General features: G+C 38.8%; 1 protein-coding gene across 2 annotated transcripts in view; it reads right to left on the bottom strand.

Annotated features, from left to right (window-relative positions):
• The window catches only part of GRM1 (glutamate metabotropic receptor 1), a 365,790-nt gene that overhangs the window by 63,047 nt on the left and 281,699 nt on the right, over positions 1-21,044 (bottom strand). For both annotated transcript variants that reach the window (XM_045544531.1, XM_045544532.1), the window contains exon 4: positions 2,869-3,115. In XM_045544531.1, the coding sequence (XP_045400487.1) occupies positions 2,869-3,115 (247 nt within the window). The remainder of the gene's footprint in view (positions 1-2,868; positions 3,116-21,044) is intronic.

Here is a 21,044-nt window from a genome sequence, read left to right as displayed (position 1 = left end):
CTTATAAAAGCACCCCAAGAAAGCTGTCTTGTACCTTTTACCAGGTGACAACACGACTAAAAGGCACATCTATGAACCAGAAAGCAGACCCTCAGCAGACACCAAATGTGTTGGCATCTTGGTCTTGGACTTCCCAGCCTCCAGGACTGTGAGCAATAAATTTCTGATGTTTCTAAATCACACAGTTTATGATATTTTGTTATAGCAACCCAAATGAACTAAGACAATATGTAAGGAAAACATGGCATCATTCATACTTATATTACTATTAATGCCCTAAAATACTCTGATTATTTTTATAACTATAAGAAAACTGGAGAATATATTTGTGTTGGCACAGTCATTTATCTCTCAGAAACTGTCTGGTATTCTTACATCTTCTTTCCATGTTGCTAGTCACTCCAAGTAAACTGTAACTAATTGAAAGTTTCCCAAAATTGTATGTCTGACTAGCCCTTATACCCTCTGCAAAGTGAGATTCTTTTGTGCAGCACCTATGCATAGTGCTCACCCTCCTGGGCTAGAATATGAGTCATGGCCTACTGCTCCTTGTGCTTGACCCAGGGAAACAGATGGCCACAAACCAACACACATTCTATTCCTCAGCTCTCTGCCTCCCTCTCGCCTCCCCCATGCCCCTGCCTCATCCATCCTGGAATTCTAGCTCTCAAAATCTGACACACTCACAATCCTTCTCAACACACCATTCCAGAAAGCTACGAGTAATCGATTTAAGTTGGCATCTGAAACCTGTTGGCCATATCTGGCCTAGTTCTTTAACTAGATAACGAATACCAGTTTATACAGTTTATTGGCTTTTCTGCCTGTTTTTAATGTGCGAATGCATCCTGTCGCCCACAGGGTAGCTAGTGGCTTCTCCACATCCAGATTCTGGCAATTTCTACAAATAGCTGTCTCCTAAAGGGAAAGGGGACTCTAAGAAGAGCACAGGAAATTCTCCCCTGCCAGATGAACAAAAGTCACCTACAGTGAGAAGAGAAAATGGTGCATCTGGAGCACATTATTTATCTCTTTGCTGTTCTGACTTTTGGCTAATAGAGAGCTATTATCCCCATTGTTGCTGAGATATACCAGAATGTTCTTCAGAGCAGCTCTGAGTGATATCCACATGGGTACTGACTGTGGGTGGATGGCTCACACTGATCTTGGTGATCAATGACACTAATCTACGCCTCCAATATCTTTCCATTAACATTCATTACAGCTATAGAACCTGTTGTGAATGTTTGGTGTGAGTAAATTTCCTTTTTCATTCCCAGCAATTTTTGTGTTTTACTCCATGTTACATTATTATAGCTCCTTTAGTACTTTCAATGAAGGCTTTGCTGCAATGCTTGCTTTAGAATATCTTTTTCCTTTAAAACAGTTTCCTAAGGCTTTTATTTCAACTTCATTATTTGCTCTTTCATAAGGGAAATGAGTTCACACTGTATTAGCATTTAGAAACAGAAAAATTCACAATATTTTGCTTTGAAAGCAAAGTTTTTTAAAAAGTCCCAAAAGCTGGAGGAAAAAAAAAATACTGAAGGACACCAAGGAAAAATACTGACTTACTAAAAGGAGGCCCTCCCTTTACTGTGTGTGCTCCTGAACACGGCTCTTTTCTCTTGACCCTGGGGTCCCTCCCAGGCAAGTCGCCCCTTATTTGGCATATCTTCATTCTATAAATTACATCTTTACAGCTTCCTCCCAATGCAGTCAGTTTATGTTGTGTGACAGCTGAAATAATTACAAGAGGGACCAAAAGCATGAATGATGGTGTAAGAGGAGGTGGAAGCAGAGAGAGATGGTTAAAACTGGGATTGAACACAGATTAAGCCAACCAGTTTCAGGGAGGAGGAAATGATCCCTGAGAAAAGAAATAGGGGAAAGCTCATGTTTTGAATATTTAATTAAGCATGGAGAAGAAACAAGCTAAAATTGTACACCTACATTTTGGACAACTTACAAAGAGAGAGAAGACGAAGAATATTTAATTTATAAAGTGTCAAAAGTGCATGTGGCCCCGTGCTAGGCACATTGTGTATGTGATCTTTCAGAAGCTTGAAATGTTTACATTCCAAACCTGACCTTTACTGAGCCTAGTTTCTAGTGGAACGCCAGAGTCCAACAGCGGGTTTAGAGGAGCAGATGTTCTGAATCTCAGACCCACTTCTCGCTCGTGTGTGTGTGTGTGTGTGTGTGTGTGTGTGTGTGTGTGTGTCACACACACTTAGGTTTAATTTTTCCCTTCCTTCTTGTTTGGTTAATTCTTTGGAAGCCACAGGGACTCACTTCAGAAAAGAAAGTCCCTCCCTTTCTTGTTCTAAGAGACAGGGTAGCAGAAACATCAGTTAGCCTAAGAAGAAGGGGCACATGTGCAGGACTTGGTTCTCTTCACATATTAAGCTCTTTAAGCAAGTGAAGTATTTCAAAATATTTCCCGACAAGAAGAGCGTTGTGGCCAATGAATCAGAAAGACGCTGGCCTGGTGCTGGCAGTGCCTGGGAGGTTCCTGCTGGCCACGTGGAATCTCGTTAGTTTCTTGGGCTTGCAGGGAGGTCCCAGGCATGCTGAGGGAACAGCCAGGTGATCGTCGCATAGGGGTTGGCCCTGGCAGGACACAGGGTTCTGGGGGGTTAACAAGAGGCACCTACCCAAAGGGAAAAATAGAATCTTAATGGTTTTTAAAAAGCAGTCTGGTCTTTGGTAATTTCCATCTGATTTTATCTGTTTTTAGCTACATGGTTGTATCTATCCTCATGACACCCGGATACCATGGAACCAAATGAAGCCACAGTTGCCATCTCTCTGGCTCAGGAAGGCTTGCAAGGTCATTCAGATTCGATGATGGAAAGATTGCTTTACCTTCCAGGAGCATCCCCTTTCTCGTCAAACCACACCTCCTCTCCAGATACGCCAATGAACGAGGACTTGATGAGGAAGTCCAGCAGCTTGCTGCCATCAATGGGCTTCATGGCATCACAGAGGCCCACGTGGCCGGGGCAGAGGGCGTGGTGCATGTTCTGCAGCCCGTGTGCCATGGCATAGATGGCGTTGATGACAAACCCCATTTTGCTGTCCTGGACATAGTTTTCTTCTAAGCTTTCATTGCCTGTAATGATAAAAACAGATCACTATCAAGGTCACGATAATAAGGACCAGGACTGCATGGTGAATTCTCAAATGCTTTTCAGGGCTATCAGAGGAAGAGAAAGAGCAATGCTATTGGCAAAAGCCAAGCCCACATGTGCAAGCTTTGTACTTGTGGCTAGCTCTAGTGGATTCTATCTGCAAATGGTTTATTCGGTTTCATTTTCTCTATTCAGTAATGGTTTTATGAGGTATAAGACAAACTCCATGGAGGTGAAAATAAAGAATTTTCAGATATTGTAAGGAAATCCTTAAGGAGCAGTGGAAATAACTTACTCCCTCTTGGTTCACAGGAACTTATATTAAAAGTCTTCCTGTAACACAGTACTAGAAAATCACTTCTTTTGTATCCTCTATGACAATTCACAGTTCATAGTAACTCAGTTTGTGCATTATCTAAGCCAGGGTATTTTCTTTTGCTGACTCTGTTATATGTATCATCTCCAGGGCCACAAAAACCCAGAGGTTAGAAGAAGAACTGGGCAATATAAATCTCTTCTTATATATGGTTAGCAGGGAAGAAATATTTCAATCATATTTGCTAATTATTAGAAACACAGGAAAAATGTTTCTTGATGGAGGAATCATACTACACATTAATTTTAGCCTTTGGCTGTTAATTTCAAAAACCCTGTGATCATTTCTACCTATGTTACAGATGATCAAAAATTCCCCAACTGCCAAACAGTTTCACAAGAAGTTTTGTGTTGGGTATTAGCTCCATATTGGAAGTCTAAACTTTAGGACTTCCATATGGATGAGAAATTTGGAGGCCAATTGGGTTTGCTAAAATAAAGGTAACATGTTTGGAAAACAAAATATATTTGGATCACATCACTGGCACAATTCAGAGACTTTGTATTTTATTTTCAGAAATTTGCTTCTCTCTGCAGTGGACTTTTCCTCCCTCTCTCAAATGACAGTGAGGGTCTATGTGATTAAAGTACTAGAAATTGGGAACATTGGCAAGCGCAGCTGCTTATGGGGTTGAGAACAACATGAGGCTTGTCACACTCCCTGCCAGCTGCCCTCTTCATTCCAGACTAAATAGGTCACTGGACACTATGGTTCCTGGACTAAAAACTAGCAGAGAATATTCAGGAAGTTAGAGAGCTTGAGTCTTTAGAAGAAATGGTAAAGAGTTTTGACTTTGATATTGAACTTGGGATGAAAAAGGACATTTTTAAAGAGTTCTATTTAAAGTCTGATCTATTTAGATGTAGCTGAAAATGTGAAAAAGATGCATGTGTATCTACCCTAAGAGTGAAATACAAAATACCCTGATCAGGTTGGAGGGGGAAAAGATTAGGCTTTGAGCCATTTTCCAGCTTTGCTTGATAGAACATTGTTAAAAGTGTAATTTGCTAAAGTCATATTTTCCCAATTGAAAGGAAATTTTCCTAGAGGAAATGAGGAGTAAGAGATGCAAGAAGGGCATTTTAAATTCAAACCACACAGAATAAGCATAGAAAATTATATAAGACAGAAAGCAAAGATCCTCCTTTCAAAAATCACAAAGTCATGGAAACAGGGTAATTTATGTCTGTCACCCAGAACCCCTGGCCCTCAATGTTAGTTTTCTTTCCCTCCCTCTCCAAACCAACTAGGGCAATAAAAGAGGTAAATTTGTGACATCCATCTGATAAGTTTAAACAAGCCCTTTTAAGCTTGCCCAAGCCTTAATAGGGCAAGTGCAGAAGCTAAATATTAAAACTGCTAGAATCAGAGCAATTACCATGAGTTAACAAAAAGAAAAAAAAAATAAAGAAATTGAGTGGCAAAATAACCTTCCATGCAGCAGGCAGTTAAAGAGTCCTAGTCAATACTGTTATAAAAACCATTCCCCTGAAGTCACAGCTATTACAGTCAACATCAGGACAAAACTGTAGGAAAATATCAGAACAAACACATAGTGTTCTTTACCAAATGGAAAATCCTTTGCTAGAGACAAGCCTTATGGCCACTGAGTCTGTAGTTCTTGTTCTGATAATGACTATTTAAGATGTATTTTATATAGATAAAACATTATGTTGGCATCCCCAGTACAAATTTTTTAAGCCAATGGTTGTTTTTAGATTTATGTGAGATCAGTGTTTTCCTTCTGATCCTTATTTAGGGTGATCACATAGCTTATCATCCTAACTGGGTCACTTTTTAGAGTGAAAGTTAGTGCCAGTGATAATTATCTCAGGAGTACAGGTATAAACAAGGCAAACTGGGCAAAATGTGACATGTCTCTTGAGCCACATGTCCTCTAACTGTATCTATCTCCTCGTGTTTTTATGGGTAAGATTAACATATAAATATGTGTATACACACATGTAAATATATGTACACACATACCCATACACGTGTATATATAAACCATAAACTATCAGTAGAGTGTTCTTATTAATCTTTAATTTTACATTTATCTAATTTTAATTGGAAATATCTACAATATAATGATATTATTATCACGTTTGGAGTGTATGTTACATATAGTACTCAGTAAATGAGCTCTAACACTTACCATAATCCTACCAAACAGACATTAATCTCACCATTTTACACATTTTACAGGTGAGGAAAGAGTATGGTATAACTTGAATCCAAATGTCTCCTTGGTCCTTGCTCTTTTTATTACACTCAGTGGCAACATGGGGGCAGATACAGGAATCTACAGAGGAGGCACTTTTCTGGTGACAGAAAATAAGGCATCTTGTTGTGCACTAGCATCATTGTCAAGCCTGGTTTCAGGCTTCTCCCTGGGATCTTTGCAGGGGTAGACAGCTATCTCTCTGGCTGGAGTACTGGCACCCAATCTATCAACAGCAAACTAGGAAAAAAGCAGCCGATTCTGTCAGTATGTGTCATATACGGAGCCAGGAAGCTAGGTACATGTTTCAGCTCGCACCCCTTTCCAAAATAAAAACAAACAGCCTGTGTGTTTGTATCAGTCTGAGTGAGCACAAGCACTCTGATACCCTGTCAGCCCACGGGCTCTGCACACAAAGGGGTTTCCTACCATCAGGAAGAACTCTCTTCAGCTACTACCCTGGTCTCAGCCCTGCTGGCTCCAGTCTAATGAACTAGCATTTGGGGACATGTGACATAAAGTTAGAAAGTCATGTGGCTTTTACAGGACCATTTTCTTTGCCATAGTAACTGTCCTAGATAATGTTACAAGGATATATCATCTAACAACAAAACACAGTACAGGCTTCCTTGTCCTCCAAAGATCCTGTATTTCCAAGACCAGTAAATAGACAATCGTAAACTAATAACATTGTCACTTGGTGGGAAGGTGAAAACACTTTGGTTCCATGGGGTTTACTGCCTTTTCATAACACCAATATCAGAGTTATTAGTGAGAAGGGAATTTTATGAATCATTTTCTGTGGTGTATTAACTATTTGAGACCACTAGGATATCATTAAACCATTACCTTTTCCAATATACTGAATGGAACCACATAATTGTAGTTGACTGTGTTTATTTGCCTTCAAAAGAATACTTTCCTAACTACTTTACAGTAGATTGTGAAAATAGTTACCTTGGCTCTATATAGTAATCTTGTTCTTATTGCAAAAGCACAACAAGGGCTTCTAATTGCTATGTGAGTACAGCAGCACACCGGGACTGCCGGGAAATTCATGGTGGCTGGGAAAAGGACCAGCAATTCCATTTGTTGCCATTTAGGATGGTTATTTGGCAAAGTGTAGCAGAAAGAACTCTGCATGAGGCCCATGAACAGCTGGGATCTAGATACAGTTGTGCTATAATACAGCAACAATATATTTCCAACAAGCCAGGACACTTGGACAAGGGTCTTGACCTCCTTGCATCTCAGTTTCCTAATCTATAAAATAACACAAATAGATCAGATTATCTTCCTAAAAATCTCTTTCCCCTCTAAAGTCCTATGCTTCACTCCTCCAATTGTGTGTTTATTGGTACTTGGCAAAGCCATTTACATGGATTGTCTTTTTCAAACCTCACACATCCATAGGAGATAGGGTCTATTATTGCCATTCTGGAAAAGAGAAGACTATGGTGCAGAGAAGTTGAGTCATGGGTGGGAGGGACAGCTTCCTTTCCCTTCATCTCATCCCTCTTTGTGAAGAGACTCTCAGAGAGTAACACCTCGGGCGGGCCTCTCTTCTTACCTATTGGGAAGAGGAGTGATTCACCTCATTGGTGGACTGAGAAAGAGAAATTGGGCTTACTCAGCTCAGTCTTTTCCCTTTTTGGAGACAGGCACGTGGCTCAAAGACTCCGGTTAGCTTTGTGAGCTGTGGTAAATGTGGGCTATGGTTGTCCAGCTGCAAAAGTGACTAGAGACACGTTTATCTGTCTAGTTCTTGGGTCAAGTATTCAAAAGTCTACTGTGGGCACATATCGAATGCATGTCTCCAATCCAATTTGGTTTTCTGTTTGTCAGTTAGTTTTTCTAAACTTTTTCATTAAGACATAACTCACATATAGTAAATCCTTATTGTACAGGCTGACACATTTTTATATATGTGCACACCCATGTAACTGCTTCCCAGGTCATGGTATAGAGCATTTCCAGAAGAAGGTGTTCATTTGTTTAGGGTTTTCTTACTTTATCCCAGCAATGTTCTGTAGCCTCAATGTGCAGACCCTATGTATTTGACTTTTCTGGTACTACAACAATTGGCATATTTTTATTACTTTTGAAATTTTTGTTGCTAGTACATAGAAATATTATTGATATTTGTGTACTAGCTTTGTATCCTGCAAACTTGCTATATTTACTTATTAATTCTAAGTTTTTAATAAATTCTTTTGAATGTTCTATGTAAATTCACGTGTGCTCCTTAGGTCTATTTGGATCCAAATTTAGGAAGTACACTGGCCTACTAAAGTCCTGGCAGTTCTATGCTCAAGGTCACATAGCCAGCAAGGACAGAAGCAGGAGTCATATGCAGGTGTTCCCTGCCAAGTAGCACTGTGTATGCACATGGCAGTCCTACCCAACTGGTGGAGCCATCCTATTGCAGATAACAGGACATTTATTAACAAAAATAATTAGCATGATGTTTATTTGTTTTTAGTTTTTAATAATATTGTGCCAATTTATATGTCCAGATTTGAAAAATATAGAAAATAGATTGAAAGAATGTTTGCTCCAATAAAGTTGCTTTGTTGATGCCTGCTCTTTCTATTTTGTTAATGCAATCCCATCGTTATGCATGCAGATCTAGTGGTATTTCCTTTTTCAAGTCTAAACCCTGGGCATTAACTTCAAATTAAAAACAGCAAATACAACCAGCCTTCTTCTATCTCCTCATAAAACAAGACAGTCTTCTGGGAAACATGATTCTCCCTGGAGAAAATATTCTTTAGATTTCTTGGCATTTGTAGCTCACCACTGCTTCTTTTTACCCAAGAGTATTATATATTCAATATACAATTTGATACAATCTTAATTCAGGTCAAAATAGAAAGGGCTGTAATTATTTTATATTGTTAACATATCAAGCAAAGAAAATGAAATTCATATTCCTTTAAATTGCCTGAGTATTAGATTTATCGAAGGAAGATTAATCAGGTCTTTTTTTTTTTATAATGACCTTGAAGGGCTAAAGTATTCTTAGTTTCGCAGTTTCGCTTGGAGACCTGGGCAGCTAAATTCTCTTGATGCTCTCCTGGGGAGAATTTGTGGTAAGATTCAGAGCATCTGAGACTTGCTCATTCTAAAGTCTAAGACTTGAGAATTTTTGTTTCCTCTGACACTATATTTTACTCTTTCCTTAAAGGATTCATTTTGTTCACATCACCGACAAATATGACCTCTCCACTATTCTCTATTTAGTTTACTAAAATGTAAATAACTACTATGTAGGACAGAAGATGGAAAGATCATTTAATCAAGCACAAGTTATTATCACTGTTATTATCAGTTGAATTTCTATTGCTTACTCCACGTGGTCTTAACATATGTGAACAACACAGACATTTTTCTCAATACATCATCACAACCTATTGCCAAGAGGGAAATTTCCCAGTTATATGACACATAAACAGCAGATTCCATGAGAATTGATGATAATGTATGATAAACCTTCAATTCCCTAAAAATACAATTACATTTAGCTAACTCATGTTTTAAAACATTATGGTGTATGCAGAAAACAAATAAGGACAATCACTGGTACGTTTAAGTGGTGCTGCAAATTAGTAACATTCGGTTGAACTGTGGGGCTCTTGGTTTCTCTAAGGAGATAAAACACAAGCAGCTTGCTGTGTGCCTTTGCTTTTATTATTGATCTGGCACAAAACAGTATCATGGAGTTATAAACCATTCCCCCTGGAGTAACTAAACTTTGTAGGTATACAGTAAGCATCTGGTACATAATCATAGAGATAGAGTATGCTACAGAGAGCTAACTGTGTTAGCTGGTGTGGGAAGTTAAACTGTTGTTAAAATTCATCAGGAACCTGCTCCCTACTTAACAACCTGCTGGGTCAGAATCTGGCCAAGCCTATTCCTCTTGGCCTCTTCTACACTCTAAGGAAGCAAGTCTATGCTCATAGCACCACCTCTACTTACTAATGGGTGACAGGAAGATGCCTTCTTTTAGTTAACATAAGAGAGTTTCATGGTTTAATGCTATTATGGTCCTCCTTGAATTCCCACCAATAGTTTGTCCTTTTTGAGTATCTCTGTTTTTAGTCTGTAGTGATTTAGGCTAAGCTAATAATATAGAAAGGACTTTGCAGAAATGTAAGAGCTATTTGTGAAAACTCTGCTTATCTCTGATCTAATTTATTGGGGCATAACATAACATCTTCTGGTAACCAATATAGTGTCTTGATTATTGCAAAAGCATACCTATGAATGTTAGATGGCATTAGCATTTCAAATCCACTTTTATGATTGACTTCTGATCAATATAGCATGGTATCTATAACTTGACAAAATATTGTATTTAAAAATGTCTACTTTAGGACGTAGTAAAGAGTTTCATACCCTTCAGCCTTTTTCCTGGAATTCATATGCCAAGTGGACGAAATGGGAGCATGGAACAGAAGTTTGCAATATTCTGGACAGACTGTGGGATTTGAATATAGGCCCTAAGGTTTGTTACCATGTCTGCATTACTTGGGAATAAGATATACTGTGGATGTCTGTTAAGGTTCATTTCCCTAGGGCACTATTAGTTGATATTTTATGTTGATATTTTATATAGATTTTTCAGCCCAGGTAGACCACAAAACCATCTGTCCCTATGTTACAATTGTGGAGATTTCTTGAATGTTTCCTTTTACATGGTGTCTCCCAACAGCATCACTTGAAAGAGGCAAGTTTAGAATTCCCGAGGGCCTAATAAAAACTTATGGGTAGCGAGACTTTAGTCAGTATCTATCACATAATTTATAAGAATAGCTCCCAAAATTAATGTTGTCAAGAGCACATAGGCAAAGATCTCCTAGCAGAATCTGTTGGTAAAACAAATTTAGGGTCCAGACTTCATGAAAGTCTGTCTGGATATGTCAACCACTTTGCTCATGTCATGAAGGGCATATTTACAGAAACAAGAAAGACAAATATATATTCTACAATAAGGAGGATCCCCTGGACAGGTCACAAGGCTGATCCAAATATATTAAAATTACACTCAGGAATGGAATATAAGCACTGTATGATAGTTGGTAAAGTCATTTCTCATGGGGTATGCATTAACAATTTTGAAATAGCTACACATATGTATACCAATATGAACAAATAAATAAATGAATGGCAAATAGTATAAGCCAAGTTTATCACTATTGGAATGGGAGGTTTCAGACAAGCAAAAGGGGAAAGCTAGAACAAACCATGTCACACTGGAATAAGATTAGAAAACATCAGTATGAATTTAAATTTAGTTTAGCATATAAACTGATAAGTTTACATAGAAATGATTACAGATACATGTTTACATGTGCATTGGTGTACATATATTTCCTAGTTCTTTCCACTGAAGCAAAAACACTCCAATAACAACAAGCACACCCAAGTCCTTAGATCTCAGTTTCTAATGCTATTCTTTATTAAAAAGGATCAGGACTCTTTTGGAGAAATAACCAATTGTAGGGCAAGGGCAGAAAATATGCAAGATGAAGCTAGAGTACCTTGTAGTACCAGACAGTGAAGAAGTGCTCAAACAACAAAACAATGGAGTTATGACAAAGGGACACTAGAGCCAACTGCAAGACTTCCAATGGCCAAAGCTGGAACAACTTGAGCAACAAAATAAATAAATAAGGCAATGTTGGATTATAATCCAAAGTATAAAATAAATACCCATGCTTACATAAATAAAGGATTAAGTTAAAAAAAATAAATAAGAGAGATGAGACAAATTTCCTGTACAAAAAAAAAAAAATTCCACATAATTTATGTAGGTATTCTGCCCTCAATAAGGTGGAACATAACTCCCCATCCCTTAAGTGTGGGATACACTGAGTGACTTGCTTTCTAAGAATAAAGCATAAAAGACTGTACAAAATGTAAGTTTACAGTAGATCTTGTAAACTACCTTAGCCAAGTGATCAATGTTAACATCATCAGTAGTAAGTTGATCGTGTGTATTTGAGAGTGTCACTTCACCTTTGTGTCTTTCCTCCCCATAATCCCAGATGAACTATGAGAAATACATTAGCTAAATTCAAATTTAGGGACATTCTTCAAAATACCTGACCAGTATGTCAAAAAATGTCAAGTTTACAAGAAACAAGGAAAGTTGGAGGATTCTTACAGCCCAGAGAAGCCTCAGGTGACATGAAAAAATAAATGTTACATGATATCCTGGATAGAATCCTGGAGCAAAAAAGGAAAAAAAAAGATGTAATCTGAAAAAAACTGGAATTTAGTTAATCATAATGTATCGATGTTGGTTCATTAATTGTAGTAAATGCTATATAGCATTGTAAGATACTAACAATAGGAAAAACTGGGTGCAGGGTAAATGACAGCTTTCTGTGCTATCTCTGCAACTTTTCTTTGGAAGTATTATAAAATGCAAACTTTAGTTTTTAAAAATGTCCAGGTATATTAGCATCACATATGCCCCAGCATCAGGTGATAAGAACATGAGGAAATGCTTGTCATGTGACAGGAACTAAATTAGGTGCTTTACATGTGTTATCTTATCAACCTCACAAGGACTTATGAAATGGGTGATATTACCATCCCTGGCTTACTGATGAAAACTTCAGACTAGTGGGTCAAATAACTTGTCCAAGATCCCACAGATGGATGGTGGTGGTCACTAGACTAACATTTCTGACTCTGGATCTCTCACTCGTTAAGTACTATCTTCCTTTGTCTCTTGCTTAGTTACTACCCGGGAGTGACATTACACTCAGCAGGATCATGGAAAGATGTGATATTTGCCACCGTATTAACAAAAAGTTGTGTGTGAAACATGAAATTTTCCCCTTATTGTAGACCACCTATCATCCATAAAGAGACCCTCTACGACATGTTACCACATGGTAGTGTTGCCATGATTTATTTCACATGCATGGTGTTGATATAGAAGCCGATTATTTTTTCATAGTTCTTTCATATAGATGCTCTGTTCATCACTGCATAGAGAAGGTTAAAATTAACAGACAAAAATCATTTGGAAAGAAAGTTACCACTAGAAATCAGTCTTGTAGATTCTGTAACCCTGAGACCAGTCTAGCCACAATAAATTAACAGTTTCCCTAAGGATTTATCTGAGTTCCCAGACTGTTCCATGGTTGTTCCTTCTGAACACAATTGTTGTCCACGCACTTAAGAAGCTTGCAGTGCACATTCTGTTCTAGGGGTTAATATCCACAGAAGGTTAACTTAAGAATGTAATTAAAAAAGTGGGCCTTGAGACAGACATACAGTCTAGGTTGTTAATATTACTTTAAAGGCCAAATGATAAGAACAAACTTTAAAGAAGTTCTACCGTACCATGTGAACATTCTAAGGAGTGTTCATGCTCAATGCCTGTAGTTAAGGCAGACTGCATTGTTGGGGTTAGGTCTTTGCAAACTGACCTTGCTCAAGCTTATCAAAACACACTCATCAAAAGTGCTTGAGGAACATATGAAATTTAGACTTCTGAGCCAATATTTCTGTTGACTGTGGGATATTTTTTGTACTTTATGGGAACTTTGCTTTCTAGAATGCCATGTGTTATACCCTTTTGGGATTATATCTGTGTCAAGGGATTCAGTCCTGCTGAAATACTAATTGGGCAACCTGTCAAGATTTTCACTGATGGCTTCTAGTTATTCTGAAATGAGAATATGTGAGATAAACATAAATATGGGCTGGGCACAGTGGCTCACACCTGTAATCCTAGCACTCTGGGAGGCTGAGACAGGTGGCTTGTTTGAGCTCAGGAGTTCAAGACCAGCCTGAGCAAGAGTCAGACCCCATCTCTACTAAAAATAGAAAGAAATTATCTGGACAGCTAAAACTATATAGAAAAAATTAGCCGGGCATGGTGGCGCATGCCTGTAGTCCCAGCTACTCAGGAGGCTGAGGCAGAAGGATTGGTTAAGCCCAGGAGTTTGAGGTTGCTGTGAGCTAGGCTGATGCCATGGCACTCTAGCTTGGGCAACAGAGTGAGACTCTGTCTCAAAAAAAAAACCACAAATATGATCAAGACGCTTCTTTGTCTACACTTATTCCTTGTTCGTTTTTGTGTCAAAAGTGGACATTTTCTAATATTACAACAAAAACGTCTTCAATTAGAGCTTGGAATTTTGATGAAATAGGAGTGCTCTCTGCTCTGTCAATGTATCTATTTAATTCTAAAAAACACATAAACAAAAATCCAATTCTAGAGAGAAGGAAGAGAGCAGAGATCTTGACACACTGCTAACGACTAAGTTTCAAAACCAAGAAAGGGAAAATGATGTACCAAGTTTAGTCATACATAACCAAGGCTAGACTGAAGGAATGAACAATGGATACCTGTAACTCATCATAAGGGAAGAAGAAGTTGGGCTGATATACTAGATTTACACCAAAGCCTGTGTTATTTGAGGGCAATCCTGGTTCCAGCTGCAAAATCCAGTGATAATACAGTAGAATTTCTTTACTCCATGTGTGTGTATATATCCCTGTGTGTGTGTGTGTGTGTGTACATGAACACAGGCTGGTACAAGTCTTGTGTTAAATATCTGCATGTGTGCATTCAAAGCACCATACTGTTTTGGAGCTTGCTGTTTTGTAGCATCCTCCTATTGAATTTAGCACAGAAAGAAGAAACCTTCTTCTCAGTAACACAGGGCTATCACAGTCCTGCGAGTGATGTTAGATAGATGGCTTTGCTCTCTTTGCACTGATTTCTTACACAGCTGGGAACAAAAAGGCAGCAGCAGCAATTAATCCCGCACCTGAACTAGGGATAAGAAACCCATTATAGAGATTAGTTTGCTGAGAAATGAGCACTGACACCAAGGCATGTGTATTCACTCTGTATATACTCAGAAATATTTGAGAAAGTAAAACCAGGGAAAAGATTGATCAGCATGACACTGCCATACTGATCAAATATGACAGCCTCACGTAGCGGCAATGTCAATAGGAAAACCATTAACAGCACCTTCTATAAGAATGCACCTGGCATTGATTTTTCATTAGTGCCCGCTGAAAGCTCATAGAACTATGAAGTGAAGACAGAAATGATTTCTCTTTCCCTTGACAACTGCTGAATCATAATCACCAGGTATGTGTGCAGCTGCTAATGTAAACTAGAACAGCATGAGAAATTCCTTGATGAATTTTTTTCAATTTATATTAGTCAAGGAGGAAAAGCCTGTTTTGTGTGCCAAGGGTTACTGTGCTTTAGTGGGAAGTTTCTATTGTCCCTGGCTTCTTGCAGTGGAATGCTATGGTGATATGAGTTATCATATAAGTTATCATATCTGATAAGCCTAGAGTGGCTTATGATGTAAAGAGAACAGATAGTTGAGGGCTATTTTGATGCCAGAAATTTGCCACAGCACTTTCCCTATTCCTACTGCCAATTGCAAAACCTTCATTATATTGTCAGAGAAGATTCCACTTGCAATGTAAGTACACCTTGCTTATTTTCATGCAGTAATGAGTTATTTAGACAATTGTCTTCAACATTATCTCAATTGTTCTGGTAGTGAATGATTGACAACTCAGCAGTGGGATGATGATCTAACTGGAGGCATGATTATTACTGATGGTGACTATAATATATTTAAGAACATTCAAAAGAAAACTTGATATGATGACTATAAGCTATCACTTTAGAATATTGAATAAAAACTATAATATAAAATGATGTGTCTATTTAGTATATTAGTTAAATCAGGAGCTCTTAATGCATGTAGAAATAAAATAAACTGTATAAATGGAAAAAATGAAAGGGGGAAGTTCAGGTAATTATTTTAGCCTGAAATACTAAGTGAGAATGTTCTTCAGATCCCTTAAAAGGAGAACCAAAATATGCTCCATTTTAGGCTTGTGAACTGAATTTGGTTGGAAGGGAATGTTCAAGGCTCATGTCCGTTTAGTTCTTTGATGGGATAAAGATGTCAGCACCTGGAACAATAGGAATTTTTAACAGTTTTAGAATAAAATTAAAATGAGAATGCCTGCTCATTCATTGAGGTTATTCAACAGAATGAGAATTTAATACTGCAGTGATTACATTCTCATTTTGAAAATCGCTCATCCAACTGTCCATGGAACATGTTCCATATGTCTAACTCTGTGCTATTTGTATATAATAGAGTCAAATTTGGCAGCGCAGGGGGCGGGGGGTCAACCATAAGGATAAGGATTAAAGAAAGGCACCAGTCACTGTGGAATCCCAGGGAAGCTTTATAGAGGTGGTTGGACATAAGACTGCTATTAAGCAAGAGTAATACACAGAGTAAAGAAAAGAGAATAGGCGGAAGGGGCTCCTAAGTGACAGTAATATTGATAGAGGTGTAAAATAGAGAGGAAACACTGAGTGTGGAGGGGATAGGAAGGATCTAACCCTTTAATAACTTAGTTAATAAAGATAGCAATAATAATAATATCTATTATTTATTGAACATTAAATAGCCAGTCAGAGCTCCTTAGACTTAAAGCAATAAGTCAAAGGAAGCTCCTGTAGTATTTCAACATAGAAGGTTCTGGCTACTTGCTGGCATTTTCACTTTTTCAGAGGCCTTATCACCTAGATGGTGTCCAGTCCACAGTGACTATTCTAAACATGCGTAAATGCATGAGTCTTACTCTAAGCCATAGACACCCATGAGGTCCTGAAAAGGATTATAAAATGAAGAGGCAATAAAAGCAAAGTTAACATTCTCCTACTAGTTGAGGCTGGGGTCTCAAACCAAATACAGAATTCAAACAGGATGAGATAGGCACATAGAAGCTTTATTAGACTCGAGCTTGTTAGACTTAAGTAATTTCAACCCTGCTCCGTCTATTCCATACTTACCTAACCCCAGACTTAGGAACCTTTGAGCTTGGCTTATATTACCATTGAAAAGGTCAACTCATGGCATGTCTGACACAGCCCATGGTAAAAATATGCCAGCATTTATTTAATATTTGCACTGTTGGAGGTTATAATTTGGGGAATTTTTAAATACACGATTGTTTATAGCATTGTGTACCTGATCACGTCGTTGGTATAAATCCATTGCAATAAAGTTGTTCAATCAAGATGTTTTGATAGACTCTTGATGCATATTGAAAAACTGTCCTCCAGAAAAACTGAACGATTCATTCTACCATCAGCTACATGTCTGAGTGTCCATTTTACCACATCCTGACCAAAACTAGATACTATCATTTTGTAAAATATATGTCAATTGGACAAGTGGAAAATTATTTCTTTTGTTTATTTGGTTACTAGGAGGAGTAAATCTTTTTCATTCTTGGGAATTGTGTATTCCTGTTTGCTGCCTCATTATTTTTAAATTTATAATGATAATATTTATTACAGTATTTTAAGTAGTTATAATTTTTTCACTTTTCTGAACTTATTGTAAATGAACACAAATCATAAGTCTGAGCCACCAAGCACATCACTGTGCTGTATCTTTAGAACAGGGATTTCCTGGCTCCCCAAGTTCCATGAGAAAGCCAAGTCGAGTGCAGGCAACAATCCCAGGGACTAGACAGCCTAGGAAGCTGGCTTAATATCTCTATCCTTTACTCTTCATATTTAGTTGAGCTCCTTTGTTTACTTTTCCCAAGTAACATCTTTGCAACATCTCTCCCAAGGGAAGTAATTTTATTGAAGCATTCAATGTCAGTATTAGCTGGCCAAACGCAGAAGAACATTGGATGGCCTCTTATGGTTTTACAATCTTTTTTAATTAAAAGAGGAAAAGTATAGAAGAAAATAAGCACAGAGGAAATAAAAGCATTTCTGACTTCCTATGGGACATCTCTAGACAGAGCCTGAGACACGAGAGAGACTAGGAGAGGATATGTGGGGGGAGTGGGCTGCTTCAGAAGTCTAGTCCAGAGGCAGAACTTTGTATCCAACAAGTATTCCCTGGGCTGCATGCCTCCAGAGGATGTCATTCTCAGGGAACGTGATGACAGTGGTGCTTCTGGAATAGTGCAACATGGAAGCCCTTCCTGGAACTAGGAAAATAAGTTTAGCAGCAAAGGGAGAGCCGAGGTTGGGACCTTCGAAATAGGAAGTAATGGAAGAGTCATGCAGACACCTGCAACCTGACAAAGCCCAGGGTGGGCACCCTTTCAGTGGGCAGGTTCCACATCAGGATTTCACTCTTTAGTGAAAGGATTCTTAAGAACAAGTTTGTAACCAAGAAAGGGACTCAGGCACAAAACATATACAGAGTCAGGTATTGGAACTGGGTTCAAACTGCGACTGTATCTCAGGTTCAAATCACAAGAGATACCAATATTGGGGAAAGGGAAAAGCCGGGAGGTCAAGGCTAGGAGGAGCAAAGGCGGCTCTTGTTGACTAAAGAGATGTAGCAGATGCTACTTGGTGCCCCCCCAAATCACCTTACAAGCCAAAACACTCACATCCCAGTTGGTGAAGTGTTGCTGATAGCAACCCACAACTGCCATCTTCTATGCAGAATTGCTCTCTGGCAAGCTATTATACAGATACCTCATCAGGAAGCCTTCATCTCCCCACCCTTTGCCGCATGCAAGAACTCAGTCAATGACTAACATTGGAGCTCGAAAGGCTGGACCCCTTGCTAACTCTGGTCAGTCTGGTCAGTCTGTGCTCTAGAGCATACCCCTGGGATCAGACTGAAGTTTCTGTCCAGCTGAGACATTACTTATCTTATTCCCCAGCCCTATCCTGCTTCCCTGTCTCTCCTTCTCTTGAGAGCACACCTCAACAAATCATTAGCAGAAGAATCTCTGCCTCTGGCTCTACTCCTTGGGAACTCAACCTAAAATAGGATGGATAGTCTGGAATCTACTATACCGTAGTTCTTAGGCTTGAGATTCAAACACTCTTCTCAATTCTCCCACTCCACATCAGAATTGATTATGAGGTACTTTTTTCAATTACTTATCAGCACTGGACCCTTTTAATGTATCCATTAAAATGCAGATTCCTAGGCTCCATCCTAGACCCACAGAAAAGAATCACATCATTTTGGGGCCCCAGAGCACCTGGAAAATTCTCATGCACTTTGAAGATTAAGAATGATGTTTCAGGACTTGGAGATGGAAGTCAAGTGGGTGGACAAAGGAAGAGAAGAGGGGCCCAGGAGCTGAGATGGGTGGCTGATTGGGAAGTTGAGATCGAACGCATAGCTAACACAATGTGATGCAGATAGGAGGCATCACAATAGTGAAAGCAACTTTCCCAGGGAGAGATTCAGAGCACCAAGATATCTCCTAGAGCATTACGTGACCTTTGTTAGTTTTTGTCACTTTATTGAGACTTACGGCCCCTAATTATAAAACGGGCACAGTGAGGTCCTCCACTTAACAACTCATTTGCATGTTATGGAGATAGACTGAAATGCTGGAAGAAGGAACAGTACATAAATATGAATTATAACACCATTAATACCTGCCTGGCTGAGTTCCAAAACCACCACCAAGTTTTGAAGCCTTACAATATTCATGAAGCTATAATGAAGTTCAAGAAGCAGCAGATTTCATTTATAAGATGTCAATCAGTGAAAGGGATTTCTTATTTGATATCTAAATTATTTCTAACCAAGTGCAAATAACACCTATAAGACTTCTGCAAGTGGACAGTCATATGAAAGCATTATGGAGATACCTTAAACATTTTCAAGTAGACCTACCATTCGATCCAGCAATCCCATTATTGGGCATATACCCAGAAGAACAAAAGTCATTCTATAACAAAGACACCTGTACCCGAATGTTTATAGCAGCACAATTCACAATCGCAAAGATGTGGAAACAACCCAAGTGCCCATCAATCCATGAATGGGTTAGTAAACTGTGGTATATGTATACCATGGAGTATTACTCAGCTATAAGAAATAACGACATCTCTTTGGTTCTCCTGGAGAGAGTTGGAACCCATTCTATTAAGTGAAGTATCCAAAGAACGGAAAAATAAGCATCACATGTACTCACCAGAAAATTGGTTTCCCTGATCATCACCTAAATGCACATCAGGGAAGGATACCAACTGGATATCAGACTGAGATGGGGGGTGGGAGGGGATGGATGTATACCTACATGATGAGTGCATTGCGCACCGTCTGGGGAATGGTCATGCTTGACGGTGCTGACTTGGGGAGATGGGGGGGAGGGGATGGAGGTATGACTACATGGTGAATGCCAGGCTCACTGTCTGGAGAATGGATACACTTGAGGCTCTGACTCAGGGGGATGGGCGGGACACGGACAATGTATATAACCTGAGCTTTTGTACCCCCATGAAGAGCTGAAATTTAAAAAAAAAAAAGTGACACTGCATAATAGATCATTTTTTCTTATTAAATTTTGGCTGCATTTCAAAGGGAAAAAAACTTTCAAACAAAGAGAAATTGTTTATACAGAAATTCATGTACAGATGAGGTCTGGTCATATATCACCAGGACCATGGAATAATCTTGGGCTGAGAGAAAATGAGGTTGTCAAGACAAAGGCCTCAAGCTTATGGTGATTTATTAGTGGGAAACAAGGGATCATGACACACAAATAGCGTGTGAAGATGCAGATAATGATCCACTGGGTGCCTTCCACCCTGTATATCCACTCCATCACAATACACATGCTTTCCCTATCCCTGGCCAGACAAAAGCTGGTGGGAAGCCTTTATGGAGAAAGTACAGTGGGTTTGCATTTTGGTCTCCACTTATTCATATTGACCAATACAACTATAAGTCAGTAATAAAAACAACTTCCAGGAACAACTGCTGACTGACAGGCAGCAGAGAAACAGAGACATCAGTACTACAGCTGCAAGGGGCAGAATTCAGCCAACAACCTAAATGAGCTTAGAACAGATTCACCACCAGAGCTTTATAAGATGCTAAACAAGACTCAATGCAGCCATGCTCTACTAAGACTTCTGACCTACAGAACTGTTAGATGATAAGCGGGTGTTATTCTAAACTGCTAACTTTGTGATAATTTGTTAAGGATACAGTAGAAAACCAATACACCTCTCATTGGCTGATATGCATGGTGCATTCAGAAAGTAGATAAAAAGCTACTCCATGGAAAAAACAGCTGGCTTTAATATTTCATGAAATCTACTATCACAATAAATACTATTGTGGTCTAAGAGTACTTCCCTCTGAATAAATAAGGAATAAAAATGCTCATGTCCTTGAAATGATAACTGGACAGTGTATTGTGTCCATTCTAAACCCATGATTCTTTGTGATTTCAAAACTATCACATACTCTGAAGGCCAATTTTTTCAACCAACCAGCTA

This window comes from Lemur catta, chromosome 2 (genome assembly GCF_020740605.2).
Source record: "Lemur catta isolate mLemCat1 chromosome 2, mLemCat1.pri, whole genome shotgun sequence".
Lineage (NCBI taxonomy): Eukaryota > Metazoa > Chordata > Mammalia > Primates > Lemuridae > Lemur > Lemur catta.
Note: the sequence above shows the minus strand (reverse complement) of the source record. Positions and strands in the feature narration are given on the sequence as shown.